Source organism: Tachysurus vachellii, chromosome 2, assembly GCF_030014155.1.
Source record: "Tachysurus vachellii isolate PV-2020 chromosome 2, HZAU_Pvac_v1, whole genome shotgun sequence".
Lineage (NCBI taxonomy): Eukaryota > Metazoa > Chordata > Actinopteri > Siluriformes > Bagridae > Tachysurus > Tachysurus vachellii.
Genome location: NC_083461.1, coordinates 40,805,961 through 40,827,147, shown reverse-complemented (window position 1 = coordinate 40,827,147; position 21,187 = coordinate 40,805,961). Strand labels below are relative to the sequence as shown.

The 21,187-nt window shown below is 41.0% G+C and overlaps 2 protein-coding genes across 3 annotated transcripts in view; one reads left to right on the top strand and one right to left on the bottom strand.

The window, feature by feature from the left end:
- ank2a (ankyrin 2a, neuronal) overlaps positions 1-20,723 on the top strand; it is a 46,806-nt gene extending 26,083 nt beyond the window's left edge. Inside the window, exons 34-48 of the mRNA XM_060864747.1 lie at positions 358-483; positions 596-718; positions 1,240-1,272; positions 2,165-2,186; positions 3,462-9,143; positions 9,626-9,703; positions 9,942-10,073; positions 10,149-10,289; positions 10,555-10,750; positions 10,945-11,005; positions 14,107-15,732; positions 16,685-16,750; positions 18,663-18,773; positions 18,862-19,247; positions 19,336-20,723. Of these exons, the coding sequence (XP_060720730.1) occupies positions 358-483; positions 596-718; positions 1,240-1,272; positions 2,165-2,186; positions 3,462-9,143; positions 9,626-9,703; positions 9,942-10,073; positions 10,149-10,289; positions 10,555-10,750; positions 10,945-11,005; positions 14,107-15,732; positions 16,685-16,750; positions 18,663-18,773; positions 18,862-19,247; positions 19,336-19,405 (8,853 nt within the window). The 3' untranslated portion in view covers positions 19,406-20,723. The remainder of the gene's footprint in view (positions 1-357; positions 484-595; positions 719-1,239; positions 1,273-2,164; positions 2,187-3,461; positions 9,144-9,625; positions 9,704-9,941; positions 10,074-10,148; positions 10,290-10,554; positions 10,751-10,944; positions 11,006-14,106; positions 15,733-16,684; positions 16,751-18,662; positions 18,774-18,861; positions 19,248-19,335) is intronic.
- A 455-nt stretch (positions 20,724-21,178) lies between these two features.
- Positions 21,179-21,187, bottom strand: part of camk2d2 (calcium/calmodulin-dependent protein kinase (CaM kinase) II delta 2) — a 19,613-nt gene continuing 19,604 nt past the window's right edge. For both annotated transcript variants that reach the window (XM_060864745.1, XM_060864746.1), the window contains one exon: positions 21,179-21,187. This exon is cut by the window's right edge and continues 1,787 nt beyond it. The gene's annotated coding sequence lies outside the window, so the exon portion shown is untranslated.

The window sequence follows — 21,187 nt, the reverse complement described above, 5'->3', positions numbered from 1 at the left end:
CTCAGAATAAAACCTGCACAAAACCTTGTTTTGTGTTTCTATGGAGATACAAAGCAGAGCTGAGTGTGTGGTGAAGGTGTGTGTGAGTATGTGTGTGTGTGCATATCTGTGTGTCTGTGTGAGTATCTGTGTGTGCGTCTGGGTGTGTGTCTGTGTGTGAATCTGTGGGTCTGTGTGAGTATCTGTGTGTGTGTGTGAGCAGAGATGAGTGAGTGGTGAAGGTACATTAGAACCGAGTTAGAGAGTTAAACAATTTTCATTAGGTCTCAGAGTTAAGCAGAAGAACTGTGTTAATGATCTGATCTCCACCTTGTGTGTTCAGTGTATTTGTGATTTCAGATGGTCACTGTGTTTCAGGTTCTGGAAGGAAAACCCATTTTTGTAGATTGTTTTGGAAATCTTGTTCCTCTGACTAAAAGTGGACAGCACCATGTCTTCAGCTTTTATGCCTTCAAGGAGAACCGTCTTGCTCTCTTCATCAAGGTACATTCACATTTTCACACAGTGAGACATGGAATAAGACACACACTCTGCACTAATAAACAGCTAATAAATATTTAGAGCTGATTGATTGATTGATTGATTGATTGATCAGATCCGTGACAGTGCACAGGAGCCATGTGGACGACTTTCATTTACCAAAGAGCCAAGAACTTATCGCAGCCTGAACCAAAATGCCATCTGCAACCTGAACATCACACTTCCTGTTTACTCAAAGGTAACACACACACACACACACACACACACACACACACACACACACACACACAGAGAGCTCTGATTTTTTTTCACTAGTGTATTTCACTGATCTCCTGAACACTTCAACAAAATATCTGGAATTGTGCTACAGAAGACATCAGAACAACCCTAGAACTGTTTTAGATAAAGAGACCAAACACAAAAGTAGCATGACTTGTAAATACAATGTTAAATACAAGGCAAGAAGCTTTTATTGTCAGTTCAACTCTGATGTAGTACATAGTGAAATGAACCATGAATCCAGGATCATGGAGCTACATAGAACCACATGGAGCTACGTAGAACCACATGGAGCTACATAGAACCATTACTTATAGAAGAGACTTGGATAAAAGAATATTGATGTGTGTGTGTGTGTATGTGTGTGTGTGTGTGTGTGTACTGTATGTATGTATGCATGTAGTTCCAGTTGGTATGTTTGTTATGTATGTTCCATGTTTGGTAAATGTTCACATATATATTTTTACATTCTGTTTTTAGGAGTCTGATTCAGATCAGGATGCTGATGACGAGGTAAAATCACACCAAACCTTTAGATGTGTGTGTGTACGTGTGTGTGTTTTTGTTTGTGTGTGTGTACATGTGTGTGTGTGTGTTTGAGTTTGCGTGTTTGTGTGTGTGTTTTTGTGTGTGTTTTTGTGTGTTTATGTGTATGCTTGAGTTTATGTGTGTGTTTGTGTGTGTATGTGTGTGTACTTGTGTGTGTCTGTGAGTTTTTGTTTGTGTGTTGTGTGTACATGTGTACCTGTATGTTTGTGTTTGTGTGTGCTTGTTTGTGTGTGTTTATGTGTGTGTACATGTGTACCTATGTGTGTGTGTGTTTGTTTGAGTTTGTGTGTGTGTTTGTGTGTGTATACGTGTGTGTTTTTGTTTGTGTGTGTGATTCTGTGTATGTATGTGTGTACATGTTTGTGTGTGCTTGTGTGTGTGTTTGTGTACGTGTTTGTGTACTTGTGTGTACGTGTTTGTGTATGTGTTTGTGTGTTTGTGTGTCTGTTTGTGTGTTTGTATGTGTGTGTTTGTGTGTTTGTGTGTGTGTTTGTGTGTTTGTGTGTGTTTGTGTGTGTGTGTGTTTGTGTGTGTGTTTGTGTGTGTGTTTGTGTGTGTGTGTGTTTGTGTTTGTGTGTGTGTGTTTGTGTTTGTGTGTGTGTTTGTGTGTGTGTGTTTGTGTTTGTGTGTGTGTGTTTGTGTGTTTGTGTGTGTGTGTGTTTGTGTGTGTTTGTGTGTGTTTGTGTGTATGTGTGGGTGTGTGTGTGTTTGTGTGTGTGTGTGTGTGTGTTTGTGTGTGTGTTTGTGTGAATGTGTGGGTGTGTGTGTATTTGTGTGTGTATATGTGTGTGTGTGTGTGTGTGTGTGTGTGTGTGTGTGTATGTAAAATCATATGTAAATGTTTTTTCCTTTACAGAGTGAGAAGACACAGGACAAATGTAAGCCTGAGTGTTTTATTCTCTAAATAAATGTTATCTTTATTCTGTGACTGTAAACCATCATTTACAGTGAATTATCAGACTGATGTTAACAGTGTGTTTTAATGGATCCTGTTACTGTGGCTGACACACACACACACACACACACACACACACACACACACACTTTTCTCACCTTTCATTTCTGCTTTACTCAGAAATCCAAAACAAAAATCTACAGATGTGGCTTTATTCGTATACTGTTTCAAACACCACTTCCTGTCTTGTCCCCAGTTATTACACTGTTATAAACACTGCATTCTAACATCTACAGCTGATGCTGTCTAATACACAAGCTGCCTGGCTAACAGCTGACAGCACACACACTATGAGTATAGGTTAATGAGTTTAGGTTCATGTTTATTATAAGGCCACAATGATCTCTTATTAATGCTGTAAATAATGAATAAAAGTGAGTGTTTGGGTTTTTTAAAATATAACATTTCACACATTTAACACGTCTTAAACATTCAACACATAACCAAATGCACACCTAAACACTGAACACACACACGTCACACACAGTAAACACATCTCATAAACTAAACAAAGCTCACACTCATCACATCTCACTTTACTGTTCATTTGGTTTAAATGGAAATTGTTTTATTTTTTATAAATGATTTAACTCCATAAACACTCATCTGTTACCATGGTGACTTACACATCATCACTTTGTTGATGCTTCATCTCACACTCAATCTAAAGAGATATAATCTTAATCTTTATAGTAATAATAATAATAATAATAATAATAATAATAATAATAATAATAATAATAATAATAATAACTATTGTTAATAATATAAATTATCATTATTATTATTATTATGACAAGGGCTCCATGTTAAATCATTGGGTATTGTGTGTTTCTTTTTCTGAACAATCTTGAGATTGTCTATGTTTCACTTTGTGGTTCATTGATGTTTTACTTTCAGGTTTCTGTAACTCTTCTTCTTCTTCCTCTTCTTCCTCTTCACTCTTTTGTGTGTATATGAAAACTCAAATTTAGCTCAAATATTTAAGTTATTTTATGAAAATGTGTTTTATAGCACATTGTCTTTATTTCTCTTTGCTTAGCTGCTATCCATAGATCCCTCGATATAATGATTTATTTATTTAAATATTACTGAAATTTACCCCACATTTGACTGTATTTCACCTGCGCTGACCAGTTATCCAATGTCTTTTGTCCCCTTCATTTCCCTTTTGTTCTGTAAATCTGTCTTACTGAAGATGAGGATGAAACTGAATCTACAGATTTCTCCACACTGCATACACACATGGTTCACGATCCGGCAACACTCGCCAGTCCTGATCTCCTCTCAGATGTTTCAGAAATGAAACAGGACCTTATTAAAATATCTGGCTTCCTGACCAAAGAGATTTCAGAGCCGTCTCTGGCTGATGGATTAATATACTGTGTAGAAGATGAAGAGCCATTTGAGATGGTCGAAAAGGTCAAAGAGGACTTGGAGAAGGTGGAAAAGATTCTGAGTGTTGGAACCTTTGGTGAAGAAACTGACAAATCTAAATGTAATAAAGAGGCAGTAGAGAAAAGCCAGGTGACTGAACCTATACTGAGCGAGGTCAGAATCACAAGAGCAACTGACTGCAGTTCTGCACCCAAAAAGGATGCATCTGAAATCATTTCACATCTTAGTACAGATTTGGAGTTCTATCTCCAGCACCTGCCTGTGACTGCTCATCCTGTCCAAGAAGAGAGTATCACTGAAGAGATACTTACAGAAGTTGTGCTACCTCGGAAGCGACATCCTCCACGAATAAAAAAACCTGCAAGAAAGAAGCTTAAAGAGAGAGAGTTTGTAAGCTGTAGCTCTGAAGATGAGCTGGAGAGGATGAGCTCTGAGGAATCACTCGATGGAGACACACTTCTTGGAGACTCTGAGCTTGAAGTGCCTCCTGTGTCTCCTAAAGTTGTCGAGACTCCCATTGGGTCCATCAAAGACAGAGTCAAAGCACTTCAGAAGAAGGTAGAAGAGGAGGAAATGGAAGAGAGTGTCAAAGTTAGAGAGGTGAGACGAGTGACTGCTGTTCAGAGCAAAACCTTTTTGACTAAGGAAGAAAAATATACTTTACCTCCTAAATCTCCAAAATCCCCTCGGTCTCAGTCTGAGAGAATAGAGCACTCAATGTCTGTGAAGGAGCTCATGAAAGCATTTCAAACTGGACAGGACCCATCAAAGAGCAAATCTGGACTTTTTGAACATAAAGTGATTACTAATCTGGTGCTCACATCTGAGGATGTCACTGAGGATACTAACAAGGCTCAGATATCTGAAATACAAACCTCAGGAATTAAATCATCAGCAGAAGAGATCGATTATCAGAGCATCATGTTAGAATCATCACAAATAATCCATGACCAATCTCAACAAAATAAGATAGTGATTAGTAATGAAATTATACAGAAGCAGGAACAAAGAACATTAGAGGATACAAAGGAAAGTAACACAGACTCCATTAGACCAAGCAGGTTGAACAGTGAGAACACACTTATTAATGTTAGCAAAGAACTACATGTAGCACCAGATGAAGACAGAAATCAGTGTGGTGAGTCAGGAGAAACTTCAGATATGTCATCTGGTTATGAGGAAGAGGGTAAAGAAGAGATATTAATCAGTGAAGATAAAATTATACAAACTAAACAATCCTCTAAGGAACAAGAGAAAATAAAAGCTAAAGACTCAACAATAACTGTGGAAGTGTGGCACCTTGAGGAAGAACAGTGTGGTCCTGAAATACTGCACTATAAAAAACTAAGCACCAGCCATAACCGGAGAACATCTGAAGAACCACAGATTAGTCCAGACCGGAAACCTTCTGAAGACTTCAGTGCTGTTATAAAGGAAGAACTAGAGGAGAGTCCAGAGTATCAACTATTTATCCAGGCAGCAGGTCCATCGACAGTCACATCATACAGTGAGAAACACACTATAGAAGATAGTGATCAGGTGGAGAATACAGTTGAGGAACAGCATTCATACAAACCAAAGCCAGCAGTCAGATTTGCTTCCACAATTGTCCAGAGTGAGAAATTTATTCCAACTGTAATTCATAATGTGGAAATAAATGAAAAACCCAAGGTGCAAGCAGGTGGAGAATTTACTGACACTGTGTTCTGGAGCAGGACACCTAGAACGAGCTTAGGAGAGTATGAAGCTTATGAAGAAGATAAAGAAACAGAAAATCTAATTGTAAGTGACCAGAGAATGAAATCACCCACAGAGCCAGAGGTCCAGCCTGAGGAGAAGAGTGCAATGCAATTTGCATACCCAGAAAGTGGAAGTCCAAACAGTGCAGAAAAAATAAGCATCGAAGAAACACAAGAGACTGATGAAAAAGAGGGGGGAAAAAAAGACACAATTCAAATGACATGTTATATGGAGATGAAAAGTCCAGTCCATACAGAGCCGGACTTCATACAAAAGTCACCCAGTGATATTAAAAGCCAAGTCAAGAAAGAACAGGAAATGAGTTTTCAGATTGAAAGTCAGAATATATGTAGTGAAGAGGTTTCATTTGATGAGTCTGAAGAATTGTCATCTAGACCACATGGCCTGGAAGACCCACAGCCTATAATAAGTGATCTTAAAGTTAACTCGCCTGACATGACACTTGATAAGCAGGAGGTCTCTTCTAATAACTCTTTTGACTCTGTGCAGCTTTTGTCAACAGAAATGAAATCATTCCAAACAGAACTTGAGGAAACCCTTGCACATGAAACAGAGAAGGTCCAGCATGTGAATATAACTACAATGGAAAAGACAACTGTTGCAGAAACACAAACACATGCAGGGGAGGAAATAGGTGGTACTGATGAATCTGTTTTTTCAGTTCAGAATATTGATGACACCTCTAATGCTTCTGTACCTGAGGAAACTAAACATACTAAAGAAATCCGTGAGATTTCCTCTGATAAATTTCAGGAAATTCAGCAAATTCCTCATTCCATGTTGTCTATAAGCCCTGACACCTTAAATGACTTACAGCACATAACCAGTGATCCTGAAATTGGCTGTAAATTAGACTCACAGGAACAGATACCTGGTAAGGACGATCTCTTTGCTGAAAAGTTCCTTGATTCTGTGCAGGTACCATCAAACAAAACTCCAGTCCAAACAGAGACAAAGGAAGATGAACAGCAAGTGTATAACACTACAGCAGAAGGGTTTTCACCTACTGAGATCCAAACACAAATCCAGACAGAACAGGAAATCTGCATTAATGTGGGACTGGATAGTTCAGTTCAGAATCTAGAGGACACTTATAAAGTTTATTCACTTAAGGAAACTCAGCAAACTAGAGATATTATTGAGGTTTCATCTGAGGAAACTGCTGAGTCTGAAGAATTTCAGGAAATTCAACGAAAGATCTATAGTATTAACCTTTGTGACCTACCACCAGTAATGATGGGTGGTCCTAAAAGTGCCTACCAGGCAGACCCCCAGGAGTCTATGCCTGTTAAAAAGCTTGACTCACTGCAGAATTCCTCAACAGAAATCAAAAGTCCAGTCCAAACAGTGCTTGAGGAAACCTATTTACAGGAGACAGAGGTCGAAGACCACCATGGCTTTATGACTGTTTTGGAAAAGTTGGCACCCTCAAAAAGTCCAGACCATCTAGCTCAAGGTCTACATGACAGCTACAAAGTATCTCCAGATGAAGAAGCCAAACAGATGAGTGGAACTTATGAGGTTTACTCTGTAGAAACTAATAAGTATGAAAGATTTCAGGAAATTCAGCAAACAGTGTCTAGACCAGACAATTTAAGAGACCTGATGCCCATAATGAGCGATCCAAAAAGTGCATGCCAGGGAGACTCACTGGAGGAGGAGGATTTGTCTTCTCATAAATCTCCTGACTCCATTGAGCCAAGTCCAACCAAGGACATTCCATGTCCTGATTCTTTAGAGTCAAGTCCCACAGACCAGAGGCCGGATGCCAAAAGCCCAGAGCTGTTATATCAAACTAGCAATGATTCGCAAAACATCCAGGATGCAGAAAGTCTGACAGAAAACGTAAAGCTGGAAATTAATAATGAAATGACAATCCAAAGAGAAGCTGTAATTTCAAATGAGGATAATTCATCCATAAAGTCTGAACTTCCTGATACTGAGCCATCAGTGCATTTTCAACAGTCTTTAGAGGAAAATTATGAGGTTCAGGAGATCAGTGAAGTAAAAAAGCAGTTCACTTCGGAAGAAAAGATGTTCAAGATGGCAGCAAAAATCCGAGTCTTTGATGAAATTGAAAAGGAAACCAAAATGAGAAAGGTTAGATTTGATTTCACCACTTCATCCCAGGATAGAGGTGATGAGCTAAAGGAAAAGGAAGAAGACCATCAGTCCTGTGATAGTCCACTATATGATGAAGAGGAAGACACAAAGCAGAAGTGTGGACCTGAGTCCAGCATTGTTTTGTCTTCATATCAACAGTCAGAGCAGAACAATGACTCACCACAGATTGATGTAGCAGAAGATGAACCTGAACAAACCCTGAGTGAGATTTCAGAGTGTACTTACAGTCATGAATATAGAGCTTCAGTGACTGGTGACATGGAGATGGAAGTGTTACCTATACAAATTCACATTGCAAAAAAGGAGGTGAGCCATGAAGACTTTTCTCCTGACATAATGGTGGCTTTGGCTGAGGATTCAGGTGCAGTACTAATGGACAGCAGACCTGAAAGCATCTCTGATATTGAGTGTCACATCATCAGTGAGAAAACTGTAGAAATGAATGAGTCTTCTACAGACATTGTGTGTTCTGTAAGCGATGGGAAAGCTATGGAAGAATATCCGTTTCAGGGAGAGATAGTGCCTTGGAGTGCAGAGTTGGTGGAAAATGAAAGCTTTAATTTGCAGATTGAAGTTGATGAAGTTGAAATCCCTTTGCAGTCCACAGACTCTCAGTCTCAGGAGTCAACCCCTGAAATTCCTCCTGCTCGGACTCCTACAGAAAATGGGCAGCCGAACCCTTTTCTGTTCCAGGAGGGAAAACTATTTGAAATGACAAGAGGTGGTGCTATTGATATGAGCAGAAGGAGCATGGAGGAAGAGCAGGATGCATTTGTCTTTTTCCCCATAAGTGAGGATCCTTCTGAGTACAGTCTTAGTGAGCAAGTCAGGGAATGTGAAACCTCACTGGAAGTTTCAACTGATTCAATAAGAGAAGATTTACCTCAGGATATTTCTGGTGTTTCAGATGCTCCCAGAGATTTAGAAAGTCACAGTGACTCAGACAGACCAAAAGAGAAAGTGCTGGGATTCGATTCCTCAGTAGCTGACATTGATACTTCTACAGTGACACGATCCATCTACTCTGAGCAGGATATGGAATCATCGGATTCATCAGCAGAGGACGATCAGCACTCAGTTATTGAAATTCCTACGCCTTCTCAAGAAGGTCTTATGCACCCTTTTGTAGAGCCATTAAATAAATCATCACAATCTGCTCTCAGATCACCCAAACATTCTGCTGCAGAACCTGAAAGTAGGAAACCAAAATCAAAGATTCCAGTGAAAGCAACCAGCTTTGACAGCATTTTGGGTAAAGGTGATTCTATTGAGCAAAACCGAAGGCCAAAATCAGAGGCGGATATCAGTGTCTCGGACTTCATCAGTGGTGTGCCTTCTTCATCAGTGAAACCAATGTCTCTTGTATCCAAAATACCTGAATTTGTAGAACAAACAACATTAAGTGCACTTCCTCCAGGTCAACCTCAACACAGTCATGAAGGTCCCCAAACTGTCCTTGATGGAGACAGAAGGTCAACACAGTTCCAAACCCCCTCTTTAGGAGATGACATATTTGAATCAAGACCAAACTGGGAAGATTGTGTAGAGACGCAGATGCAGCGACTCTCAGAGAGCAGTAGTCCAGATCAGAGTAAAGGTACCTACGTGGTTTATGGCCCTTCTTCCCAACCCGTAAAAATGAACCCTTAGTTCCTCCCTCACTTTTTGTTTGTTCCTGTCCTGTCCTGTCCTGTCCTGTCCTGTCCTGTCCTGTGGTGTTTGTTTCATCCCTTGTGCTCTTAGGTCTGTATGTGGAGTTATATGTGTGCTATATCCTGTTGATTTTTAGGTTTTTTATGCTCATATTCATATAAATGTTCAAATCTCAAGATTGACTTTTCAAGGTTTTTTCCACTGTAATAATTTCCATCATATTAGCATTCATTCTATCATTTTAATGTTTTTTTTTCACTCCATAATCATTTTTTTCATTTTTCATCGCATTTCTTTTTTCTTTTTCTGTTTATTATTTGTTATATCTCAGACTGTTAACATTTTTAATAAAGTGTTATGTCATACCCTATTATATTCATTTGTAATATATTTGATGATAAAAATGTTACTGCGTGACGTTCACAGTGGACTGGAATAATGATGCCGATCGTAAAGAGGAGGTTTTGTCCATCATTGCTGATCTTCTTGGGTTTAGCTGGACGGGTGAGTTATGAACTCAAGTTAGCTGTGACATCATCAGGTCCAGGAAAAGTTCAGTGAAAGTAAATGATCAGCCAAGACATTTGTGGCTCTAATTGTCATCTCCAAACTTTTCTACTTTTTATGTGCATTCAAATTTTCTCTGCTTAATTATTTTATTAGTATGTTCTGATCTGTCTTAATAAATGAGTTCACCAGTAATTTTCTGAAGCCCAGTCATTGGCTGTATTATCATTTATAGAGTTGGCTATAGAGTTGGAATTCAATGAGAATGAAGTTCAGCAGGTTCGAGCAGAGAACCCAAATTCACTACAGGAACAGAGTGCCGCACTTCTACAGCGCTGGACTGAGCGTGAAGGCAAACACGCCACAGGTCAGTCTTTTATCTGTTAGCTTTAATTACAGTCCTGTAGTGTACACCATTAATACTGTGTGTTTGTGTGTTCAGAGGACTCTCTGTTAAAGAAACTGACTAAAATAAACCGCATGGACATTGTCCACCTCATCAACACTCAGCTCAACAAATCAGTGCAAGAACAAACGTCCAGAACATATGCTGAGATTGAGAAAACCCTGGACCACAGTGAAGGTTCAGTACAGCACACACACACACACACACACACACACACACACACACACACACACACACACACACACACAGAGCAGTGGATGAATGGCAGGATCAGGCAATCTGTGTTTATATTCTCTCAGTATGTATCAGAATCTGACTCGATTACTGTGTTCTTTATGTATCTGCGTAAACACTACAATAACACTACAATGCAAACGCAAGGATGTGTGTGTGTGTGTGTGTGTGCGTGTGTGTGTGTGTGTGTGCGTGTGTGCGTGTACAGCTATGTCCTCAGTACAGGAAGTCAGTCCTCGGATGGTGAGGAAAGTGGACGTTTCCCAGAAGCCCCCAGCTGCAGTGTCAGAGGAGGACCTATCAGTGGCCTCACTGCTCGACATTCCTTCCTGGGCGGAGCCTGTAGGTCATGCCCACTCTGAGAGTATTCATGGGGATATGCTAGAGGAGCTGGAAGTGACACAGTGAGTGCTTATTTTTTACCATTATTACTAATTACTAATTCCTTCTTACTATTATTACTAACTTTTATTAATATTAAGTATCTTGAAATTGGGTAAATTACATATTTCATCTACGTTTTTTCTAATCGCATGTCTGTTATATTTTACACTTGTATAAGTGTTGTTAGGTTTAACATGTTGCCTGTGTATTACAGAGATGTGTGGGCATGTCAGCAGGGTGAAATGGACACAACACATTTGCCTCCACAAGGACCAGTAAGTCCCTTTTTTACAGATTAATGTGCTGAGTTTAAATGTCTTAACATTGTTCTTTTCTCCCAGTGAGTAATGAGCACTGTAATATTGTGATCATCTAAAACACATAGCATTAACATTTCACTGCACCTCGGTTATTTGGTATTATGTAAAGTATTTTAGTCAGGAGACGTGTTTATTGGACTAGACTGAGGCGTGTGTTTAGTGGGCTGGACTGAGACGTGTTTATTGAACTAGACTGAGACGTGTGTTATGTGGACTGGACTGAGACGTGTGTTTAGTGGACTGGACTGAGATGTGTGTTATGTGGACTGGACTGAGACGTGTGTTTAGTGGACTAGACTGAGACGCGTGTTTAGTTTAGTGGGCTGGACTGAGATGTGTGTTTAGTGGACTAGACTGAGACGCGTGTTTAGTGGACTGGACTGAGATGCGTGTTTAGTGGACTAGAGTGAGACGTGTGTTTAGTGGTCTGGACTGAGACTTGTGTTTAGTGGACTGGACTGAGACGTGTGTTTAGTGGACTAGACTGAGACGCGTGTTTAGTGGACTGGACTGAGATGTGTGTTTAGTGGACTAGACTGAGATGTGTGTTTAGTGGACTGGACTGAGACGTGTGTTTAGTGGACTGGACTGAGACGTGTGTTTAGTGGACTGGACTGAGACGTGTTTATTGGACTAGACTGAGACATGTGTTATGTGGACTGCACTGAGACGTGTGTTTAGTGGACTGGACTGAGACATGTGTTATGTGGACTGGACTGAGACGTGTGTTTAGTGGACTAGACTGAGACGCGTGTTTAGTTTAGTGGGCTGGACTGAGATGTGTGTTTAGTGGACTAGACTGAGACGTGTGTTTAGTGGACTGGACTGAGATGCGTGTTTAGTGGACTAGACTGAGACGTGTGTTTAGTGGTCTGGACTGAGACTTGTGTTTAGTGGACTGGACTGAGACGTGTGTTTAGTGGACTGGACTGAGACGCGTGTTTAGTGGACTGGACTGAGATGTGTGTTTAGTGGACTAGACTGAGATGTGTGTTTAGTGGACTGGACTGAGACGTGTGTTTAGTGGACTGGACTGAGACGTGTGTTTAGTGGACTGGACTGAGACGTGTGTTTAGTGGTCTGAACTGAGATGTGTGTTTAGTGGACTGGACTGAGGCGTGTTTAGTGGACTAGACTGAGGCGTGTGTTTAGTGGACTAGACTGAGGCGTGTGTTTAGTGGACTGGACTGAGACGTGTGTTTAGTGGGCTGGACTGAGACGTGTTTAGTGGACTAAACTGAGATGTGTGTTTAGTGGACTAGACTGAGACGTGTGTTTAGTGGACTGGACTGAGGCATGTGTTTAGTGGACTGGACTGATACGTGTGTTTAGTGGACTAGACTGAGACATGTTTAGTGGACTGGACTGATACGTGTGTTTAGTGGACTAGACTGAGGCGTGTGTTTAGTGGACTGGACTGAGACATGTGTTTAGTGGGCTGGACTGAGACGTGTTTAGTGGACTAGACTGAGATGTGTGTTTAGTGGACTAGACTGAGACGTGTGTTTAGTGGACTGGACTGAGGCATGTGTTTAGTGGACTGGACTGATACGTGTGTTTAGTGGACTAGACTGAGACGTGTTTAGTGGACTAGACTGAGACGTGTGTTTAGTGGACTGGACTGATACGTGTGTTTAGTGGACTAGACTGAGGCGTGTGTTTAGTGGACTGGACTGAGACGTGTGTTTAGTGGACTGGACTGAGACGTGTGTTTAGTGGGCTGGACTGAGACGTGTTTAGTGGACTGGATTTGAGACGTGTGCTTAGTGGACTAGACTGAGATGTGTGTTTAGTGGACTGGACTGAGACGTGTGTTTAGTGGACTAGACGGAGACGGGTGTTTAGTGGACTGGACTGAGACGTGTGTTTAGTGGACTAGACGGAGACGGGTGTTTAGTGGACTGGACTGAGACGTGTGTTTAGTGGACTAGACGGAGACGGGTGTTTAGTGGACTGGATTGAGACGTGTGTTTAGTGGGCTGGACTGAGACGTGTTTAGTGGACTGGACTGAGATGTGTGTTTAGTGGACTGCACTGAGACATGTTTAGTGGACTAGACTGAGACGCGTGTTTATTGGACTAGACTGAGACGTGTTTAGTGGACTGTACTGAGACGTGTGTTTAGTGGACTGGACTGAGACGTGTGTTTAGTGGGCTGGACTGAGAAGTGTAGTGGACTGGACTGAGACGTGTGTTTAGTGGACTAGACTGAGACGTGTGTTTAGTGGACTAGACTGATACGTGTGTTTAGTGGACTGGACTGAAGTGTTTAGTGGACTGGACAGAGACGTGTGTTTAGTGGACTAGACTGAGAAGTGTTTAGTGGACTGGACTGAGACGTGTGTTTAGTGGACTAGACTGAGAAGTGTTTAGTGGACTGGACTGAGACGTGTGTTTAGTGGACTAGACTGAGATGTGTGTTTAGTGGACTGGACTGAGACGTGTGTTTAGTGGGCTGGACTGAGACGTGTGTTTAGTGGACTAGACTGAGACGTGTGTTTAATGGACTGGACTGAAGTGTTTAGTGGACTGGACTGAGACGTGTGTTTAGTGGACTAGACTGAGAAGTGTTTAGTGGACTGGACTGAGACGTGTGTTTAGTGGACTGGACTGAGATGTGTGTTTAGTGGACTGGACTGAGACGTGTGTTTAGTGGGCTGGACTGAGACGTGTGTTTAGTGGACTAGACTGAGATGTGTGTTTAGTGGACTGGACTGAGACGTGTTTAGTGGACTGGACTGAGACGTGTGTTTCATGAATGATTAGACTAAATGAACCTGCAAGCTTGTAGCATCAACTCATTTATTTACTGTTAATGTTGCCATGGTTTCCACAAGGTCATACTGTGAGGGAGTAATAAAACGTTTCAGTTTGAGTTTTGAGGGACAGTAATTCTAGTTTAATGCACTGCATTTAATATCAGACATTTTAATCCTCCAGTAAAAAGTAAAAGACAGTCAGGTTTCTGTTTACTTTTATTCATGAGGTTTAAGTTCAGTGTTTATATTCTTCAGTGAAATCCAACTGACCTTTGATCTTTACTTCCATCGGGTCAGGATGCAGATCAGGCTCTGAGTGATCCTGAAAATCACAATGTCCAGAGTCTCTCACCTGCAGCAGAAGCTCCAAAGCCATACTATTTCAACTTCAGTCAGTCCTCCATTGACAGGTTTTCATGTGAGCTTTCAACAAATTGCCAGTCAAAACAAGCTGAAGTTCTGACCTGTATGTCCAAAGAACATACTGAGGAACACCTGGGAGCTCTACTTGATGAACTTTCTCCTGTCTATGAGAAAAGTGACATAGAAGAAAGTGAGAAGTCTTCCTCACAGACTTGTCTCTCTAGTTCTGAGGCTAACAAAGGCTTACAGATCACTGAGAGTGAACAGGGACTTGGAGAGGAACTTAGTTATTCAGTGGACCAAATGATGAAAAGGTCTGCTCCAGAGGAATGGACACAGCGTACCCCAGACCTCACCAGGACACCGTCTGAGTCTGATTACGTTTTTGTAAATCCTGAATCTGATCAGCTCCCAGCTGGAGAACATGCTGAGTTTGATTCGGAATGTCATTGTGAAGAAAACATGGAGAAACAGGAACCATCAGAAGGTTGGAATAAAGAGTTTCAAATTCCTGGAATAGAGATGCAAGCTGTTACTCAAGAGAAATCTCAGATAATTATACCAAGTGTCCAAGATGCTGAATCTCCTGCAGAATCTCAAGACCAGAGAGGATTTTCATATGAATTGCATAATGATCAGCATTTCTACACTAAAGATGCTGAAATGCAGCATGAGGTCCAGGATGAAGAGAAGATCACATCAGACTGTTCTATTCTGGAGCAGAGTGGTCTTCAGCAAGATGTTTCACCATTTTCTCACTCAGATGTTTCTCCACAAACACCAGATACAGTCCGAGCCACACAGCACTTTGAGTTCACAGACGTACTTTGGGCTCCAGAGAGAACCTCTATTCAGCTCCTCACCAAGGTTCCTGGGACAGTAACATCACAAATCTCAAGACATTTACAGTCAGAATCTTTTATGTCTGATTTGCCATCTCAGTTTTCAGAGGAGGCTCCATTCAGCTGCAGGTTCTCTGAATGTAACCAAACTACTGTACGCTCCTTAAGCACAGATGAAGCTCTGGCATTACTTCAAAAGCTTGTTCCTACAGAAAATCCACTGACTGATGAGATCACCCAGTCAAGAAAATCTGAAAGTGATTATGAAACACTCACAAAACTGCATCCAAAAGCTGATGAGCCTAAAACCATGGAGATGCAGAAAGAACATGCTCATGTTCTCCACAGTGCAATCCACCAGCCTGAAGAGCAGGAGATGTTCTCCACAACCTCAGGTTACTCAGAACTGGGACTAGATCAGAATTTATCTAAATGTGTTAGAATGAACACAAAGCCACAAGAACATGGTGCTGAAAGGCTAAGCACATCTGGTGAAGAGGAGAACCAGAATTCCTTCCAGCACTGCATGGAAGCACTTGTCATCCAGGAAGGTTTAGTAGCATCAGAGGAAAAAGAGGAGAATCCCAGGCTAAAGAAAAGTTTACAATCTTGCATTTGTTCTTCTGTAGAAGCTCCTTCTCATCTGGATGTTATGGATGATAATGATGGTTATATTGAAGATGATGATGATGATGATGATGATGATGATCTGAGGAGGGTAAGATTAGAGCATGGTCCTTCTCTCATGGTCCTTATTCCCAGCTTCACCTTTGCTCCTCCTAGTTCCTGTAAAGAGGGAGACATTTTAGTTCTATAGTTAGATGAATCAGCAGGATTTCTAACATCATAAAATGTGCACTTGAACACCTGCTTCACAAACCTGCACAGATGGTGATGTGTGTGTTATCTGCATGAAAGCCCTGTGTATTGCTGCTGCATGTTCTCCTGAAAGCTGGGGTTCTGCTTCACTCCTGTTCTTCAGTCACATCCATCAAGTTCCATGTAGAGTGCAGAAACAGGGAGTGTCCTGTCAGCTGGACAATGTGCTCTGATTTTCTTTGACTGTTGTCTTAACATTTTGTTGGACAGGTTGATTTTTGTCTCCTTGTGTTTATTTTAATTGAGTAATGTTACTTTTAATTGGCTGATGTCCTTAACTATGATTGGCTTATGTTTAATTTAATGAGGTAAGTTTTTCTAGTCAGTGATGATATTTATGAGATGTCTGGCCATGATTGGAGGTTGAAGAAGATCTCAGAGTGATGATAAATATGGAGGTGGAAATCAAACTGGAGGTGACTGAACAGATGTGTTTTATTTCTGTTTCTGATCATGAAATGTTTGCTGTGGGCTGTGTTTTATTTCCTCTAGAAGTTCATTGAGTTCAGCAGTTCTCCTTCCCTTATTGTTTGATGATGATGATGATGATGATGATGATGATGATTCTTTTGTGAAACTGCTGATATGTGAAGATGTTTTTAATCACTTGGTGGAAGTTGGACTTTTTACTGATTTGGGATGTTTTTTGTCTACTTGTTATGCTTCTTCAAGAGTGCACTTTCTTTATTTACTTCTATCCCTAACCCTGTGTATGTGTGTGTGTGTGTGTGTGTGTGTGTGTGTGTGTGTGTGTGTGTGTGTGTATTCCTGATCTCTGTGTTTGTTAACAGGTTGTTGGAGAAGCTGCGTCTGAAGAACTGTACATGGAGGAACGAGGAACTCTGCATATTACACAGGTACCTTCTCAATCCATTAAACCCTTAACTACTGATAACACTGATTTGAAGTCTGATTTTGAAAATTTCTCAGACTACATTTTTTAAATGTCTATTTTTAACTTTAAACATAAAAAAGTCACTATATTTAATAAAAAAAGTCACTATATTTACAGTAGACAAATTTCACGTTATAGACATTTCTACACACTCTGTAGTCATGTGACCACAAACTGCACCATGTTTTACTGCCTAAACAGAGACAGCAACATGTCATGAGTTTAGACAGTAAACACTAGTAAACAGTTATATATATATAAGAATATTGTCATGTTCACACACATACACACACACACACACACACACACAAAGACACAAACTATGTTTATTTATTTAAATCACAGCCTTTTGAACTTGCACAATTGTACAGGGTGACATTGTGATGTCATGGTAGTGGTGCAGCACTAATCACTACTAATTCACTCCAACTTTCTCCACACTGTGTACTATTGTAGTCTGAAATTGAAATGGACTTCATCAGGATTTTATTTCATGAATCTACACATACAATCCTATAATATTGAAGTCGGGGAAAATGATATAGTCTCAATTCATTCATAAATATGATGTCATTTATTTCTGGTCCATCTGATTTCTATCAGTGACATAATTAGTGTACGGAGTCGACCTGTGTGTAATTACATAATCTTAATATAAATACACCTAAATACACCCCGGGTTTGTTAGAGAACATGAATACACTATGTCATAAAGACAAAAAGTGAAAAAGAAAATTATAATGAACACAGTGTAGGTGTGTGTGGTGTGTGTTACCTGTGTAGGTGTGTGTGGTGTGTGTTACATGTGCAAGTGTGTGTGGTGTGTGTTACCTGTGCAAGTGTTTGTATGCGTGAGTGTGTGTTTCCTGTGCAAGTTTGTGTGTGTAGTGTGTGTAACCTGTGTAGGTGTGTTTTACCTGTGTAGGTGTGTGTGGTGTGTGTTACCTGTGCAAGTGTGTGTGTATGTGTGGTGTGTTTTACCAGTGTAGGTGTGTGTGTTTTTTACCTGTGCAAGTGTGTGTTTTACCTGTGTAGGTGTGTGTGTGGTGTGTTTTACCTGTGTAGGTGTGTGGTGTGTGTTACCCGTGCAGGTGTGTGTGTGTGGTGTGTTTTACCTGTGTAGGTGTGTGTGGTGTGTGTTACCTGTGCAGGTGTGTGTGTGTGGTGTGTTTTACCTCTGTAGGTGTGTGTGGTGTGTGTTTTACCTGTGCAAGTGTGTGTGTGTGGTGTGTTTTACCTGTGCAAGTGTGTGTGTATGTAGTGTGTGTGTGTGTGTTACCTGTGTAGGTGTGTGTGTCTAGTGTGTGTTACCTGTGCAGGTGTGTGTTTTACCTGTGTAGGTGTGTGCTTTACCTGTGTAGGTGTGTGTGGTGTGTGTTACCTGTGCAAGTGTGTGTGTATGTGTGGTGTGTTTTACCAGTGTTGGTGTGTGTGTGTTTTTACCTGTGCAAGTGTGTGTGTGTATGTAGTGTGTGTGTGTTACCTGTGCATGTTTGTGTGTGTAGTGTGTGTTACCTGTGTAGGTGTGTGGCGTGTGTTTTACCTGTGCAGGTGTGTGGTGTGTGTTTTACCTGTGCAGGTGTGTGGTGTGTGTGTTACCTGTGCAGGTGTGTGGTGTGTGTTTTACCTGTGCAGGTGTGTGGTGTGTGTTTTACCTGTGCAGGTGTGTGGTGTGTGTGTTACCTGTGCAGGTGTGTCGTGTGTGTTTTAACTGTGCAGGTGTGTGGTGTGTGTGTTACCTGTGCAGGTGTGTGGTGTGTGTTTTACCTGTGCAGGTGTGTGTGTGGTGTGTGTTTTACCTGTGCAGGTGTGTGTGGTGTGTGTTTTACCTGTGCAGGTGTGTGTGTAAGTAGTGGTGTGTATTACCTATGCAGGTGAGGGCAGTAGTCAGGCGGTGTGCATCGGTGGAGGACAGAAAAGAAATCTGCTCTAACTCTAAAGCGGTGACTAGAGCAGTGGTGAAGAGTGATGGGGACGAGTCAGAGGTACATGTGATTGTTTACATGTCTGTCAGATTGTGTAACATTCTTGGTTCTGTTTAATAACACTATTTATTCTAATTAACTTGTTCAGGTGATGTTTACTGAGCAGTCTGGTGCTGATGGGGTTCGAGCCATTAACAAGACAGTCAGTGAGCCGGTCAGTGAGCCGGTCAGTGAGCCGGTCAGTGGGCCGGTCAGTGGGCCGGTCAGTGGGCCGGTCAGTGAGCCGGTCAGTGGGCCGGTCAGTGGGCCGGTCAGTGAGTCGGTCAGTGGGCCGGTCAGTGAGCCGGTCAGTGGGCCGGTCAGTGAGCCGGTCAGTGGGCCGGTCAGTGGGCCGGTCAGTGAGCCGGTCAGTGGGCCGGTCAGTGAGCCGGTCAGTGAGCCGGTCAGTGAGTCGGTCAGTGAGCCAGTCAGTGACACTGAAAACCATTTGGAAAAAAACTCAGCTGGCCACAAACCCATGATGACATCACACAGGTGAGCTGTGAAAGTATCTATAAGTATCTGATCTATTACCATTAACATTAGCATTATACTCAACCTGTCTCTCTTTTTCCCGATGCAGAGATGAAGAACATGAGCTCTCTGAAGTGCACTTCACAGAAGGGTGCAGGACGGAGGAAGTGGATTTATAGGACATGAATATGACCTCTGATATCACCATGACGATGACCTTCAGCATCACATTGCTTCATTTAGAGAAACAACGATGAATGTTTAATTTTTTGTTACCTCTTCTATCTCTGCACTAAGAATGCTCAAGCAATCCCATAATGCCTCTCTCCATTTCTCTCTCTCTCTCTCTCTCTCTCTCTCTCTATTTCTCTCTCTCCTTCCTGTTTTACAGGTCTTCCTGCTTCAATGTTGATTGTTTATGTCGTCTTTGTCCACAAAACTATTTATTTGTTTGTTTATTTATTTGCTTGTTTGTTTAAAACAGTTTAAAACAGTCCAAGTTAAAGACATGACAGTGGTTCTCCCTGATGATGTCATTGGACAATCAACAATTAAAAAAGGAATGAATGATTGCTGACTTGCTCAGCTGACAGCGCAGTGCTGTATTACCTCAGAGAGAGAGATCAGCTAGTTAGTTGGTTATCCCAATAATATTACTAATATTCCTGGTTATCTGATTGAGATCACTTTATTGAACAGCTGGACAGTGGTTTACTGATGAAATGATTCGTGTGATTTTTATCATGATGTAGTGACACAACGCCCTCACTGACAAACTTTCAGGATGTTTGTCTGTTTTCATCACTTGTTTATCGTCAGGATAAATATCTGACTTTTACATTTCCATCATAACAACGCTGTGAGCTGTTATTTATAAAACCTCAGTTAATCGTGTTCTTGTGTCTCACTTCAGTGACGTTATCACTCAGTGACATCTTCATGCTAATCTCTATATTATAACCACATTAACCACTGCAAGAGAAATTAGCATTAGCATGATTAGCACCAGTCATTTTATAATGACTTATTATATCCCTGGTATTTAAATTCACCTGTTTGTCTGACTGTCTGCTGTTCCTGTCTCACTCGGTGTCTGTGTTTGACATGCTATGCTAAATGTTACAGTGACCAAACACTCATTTAACATTTAAATAATATCATAAGGTGGCACTTGGTTTAAAGGGAAAATGGTCTTGAGGAAGTGGACAAGGGGACAAGTGACTCTATTGTAACACGGCATAAAGAGTTTGTTGTTTCAAAAATGTAGCAATTATTAAAGTGTTTATGACATCATCATCACTTATTTATTTGTTCCCTTAATCCATAATCAAGATCTGTGTGTGTGTGTGTGTGTGTAAAACTTATTTAAACCTGCTGCTGTGTTTCACTGTGATTCTCATTAACACCTGACTATTAGAATTCTAATATAAATTCTATTAACAGCATGTGTTCTAGTTTATTATAGAGCATTAACCACTGTACAACTGTGTGTGTGTGTGTGTGTGTGTGTGTGTGTGTGTGTGTGTGTGTGCGTGTGTGAAATTAAAATGTTTATCGAAGCATTCATCTGATTTTTGTTTCTTTACAAACTTACAGAATAAATGCATATATATGTAATATAGACTCAGACTGAGAGACAGGCAGACAGACAGACAGACCAAGAGAGAGACAGACTGAGAGACAGAGAGACAGACTGAGAGACAGACAGACTGAGAGACAGACAGACAGACCAAGAGAGAGACAGACTGAGATACAGACAGACAGACCAAGAGAGAGACAGACTGAGAGACAGACAGACAGACAGACAGACAGAGAGACACTAAGAGGCAGACAGACAGACAGGTATAAAGAGAAAGACATTTTCTTCTCACACAGTCATTATTATACACATATTATTTTTATTTAAATGTTAAATAGCTGAATGTTGTCATTGTGATAAATAAACTTTTCCTAATTTCTCT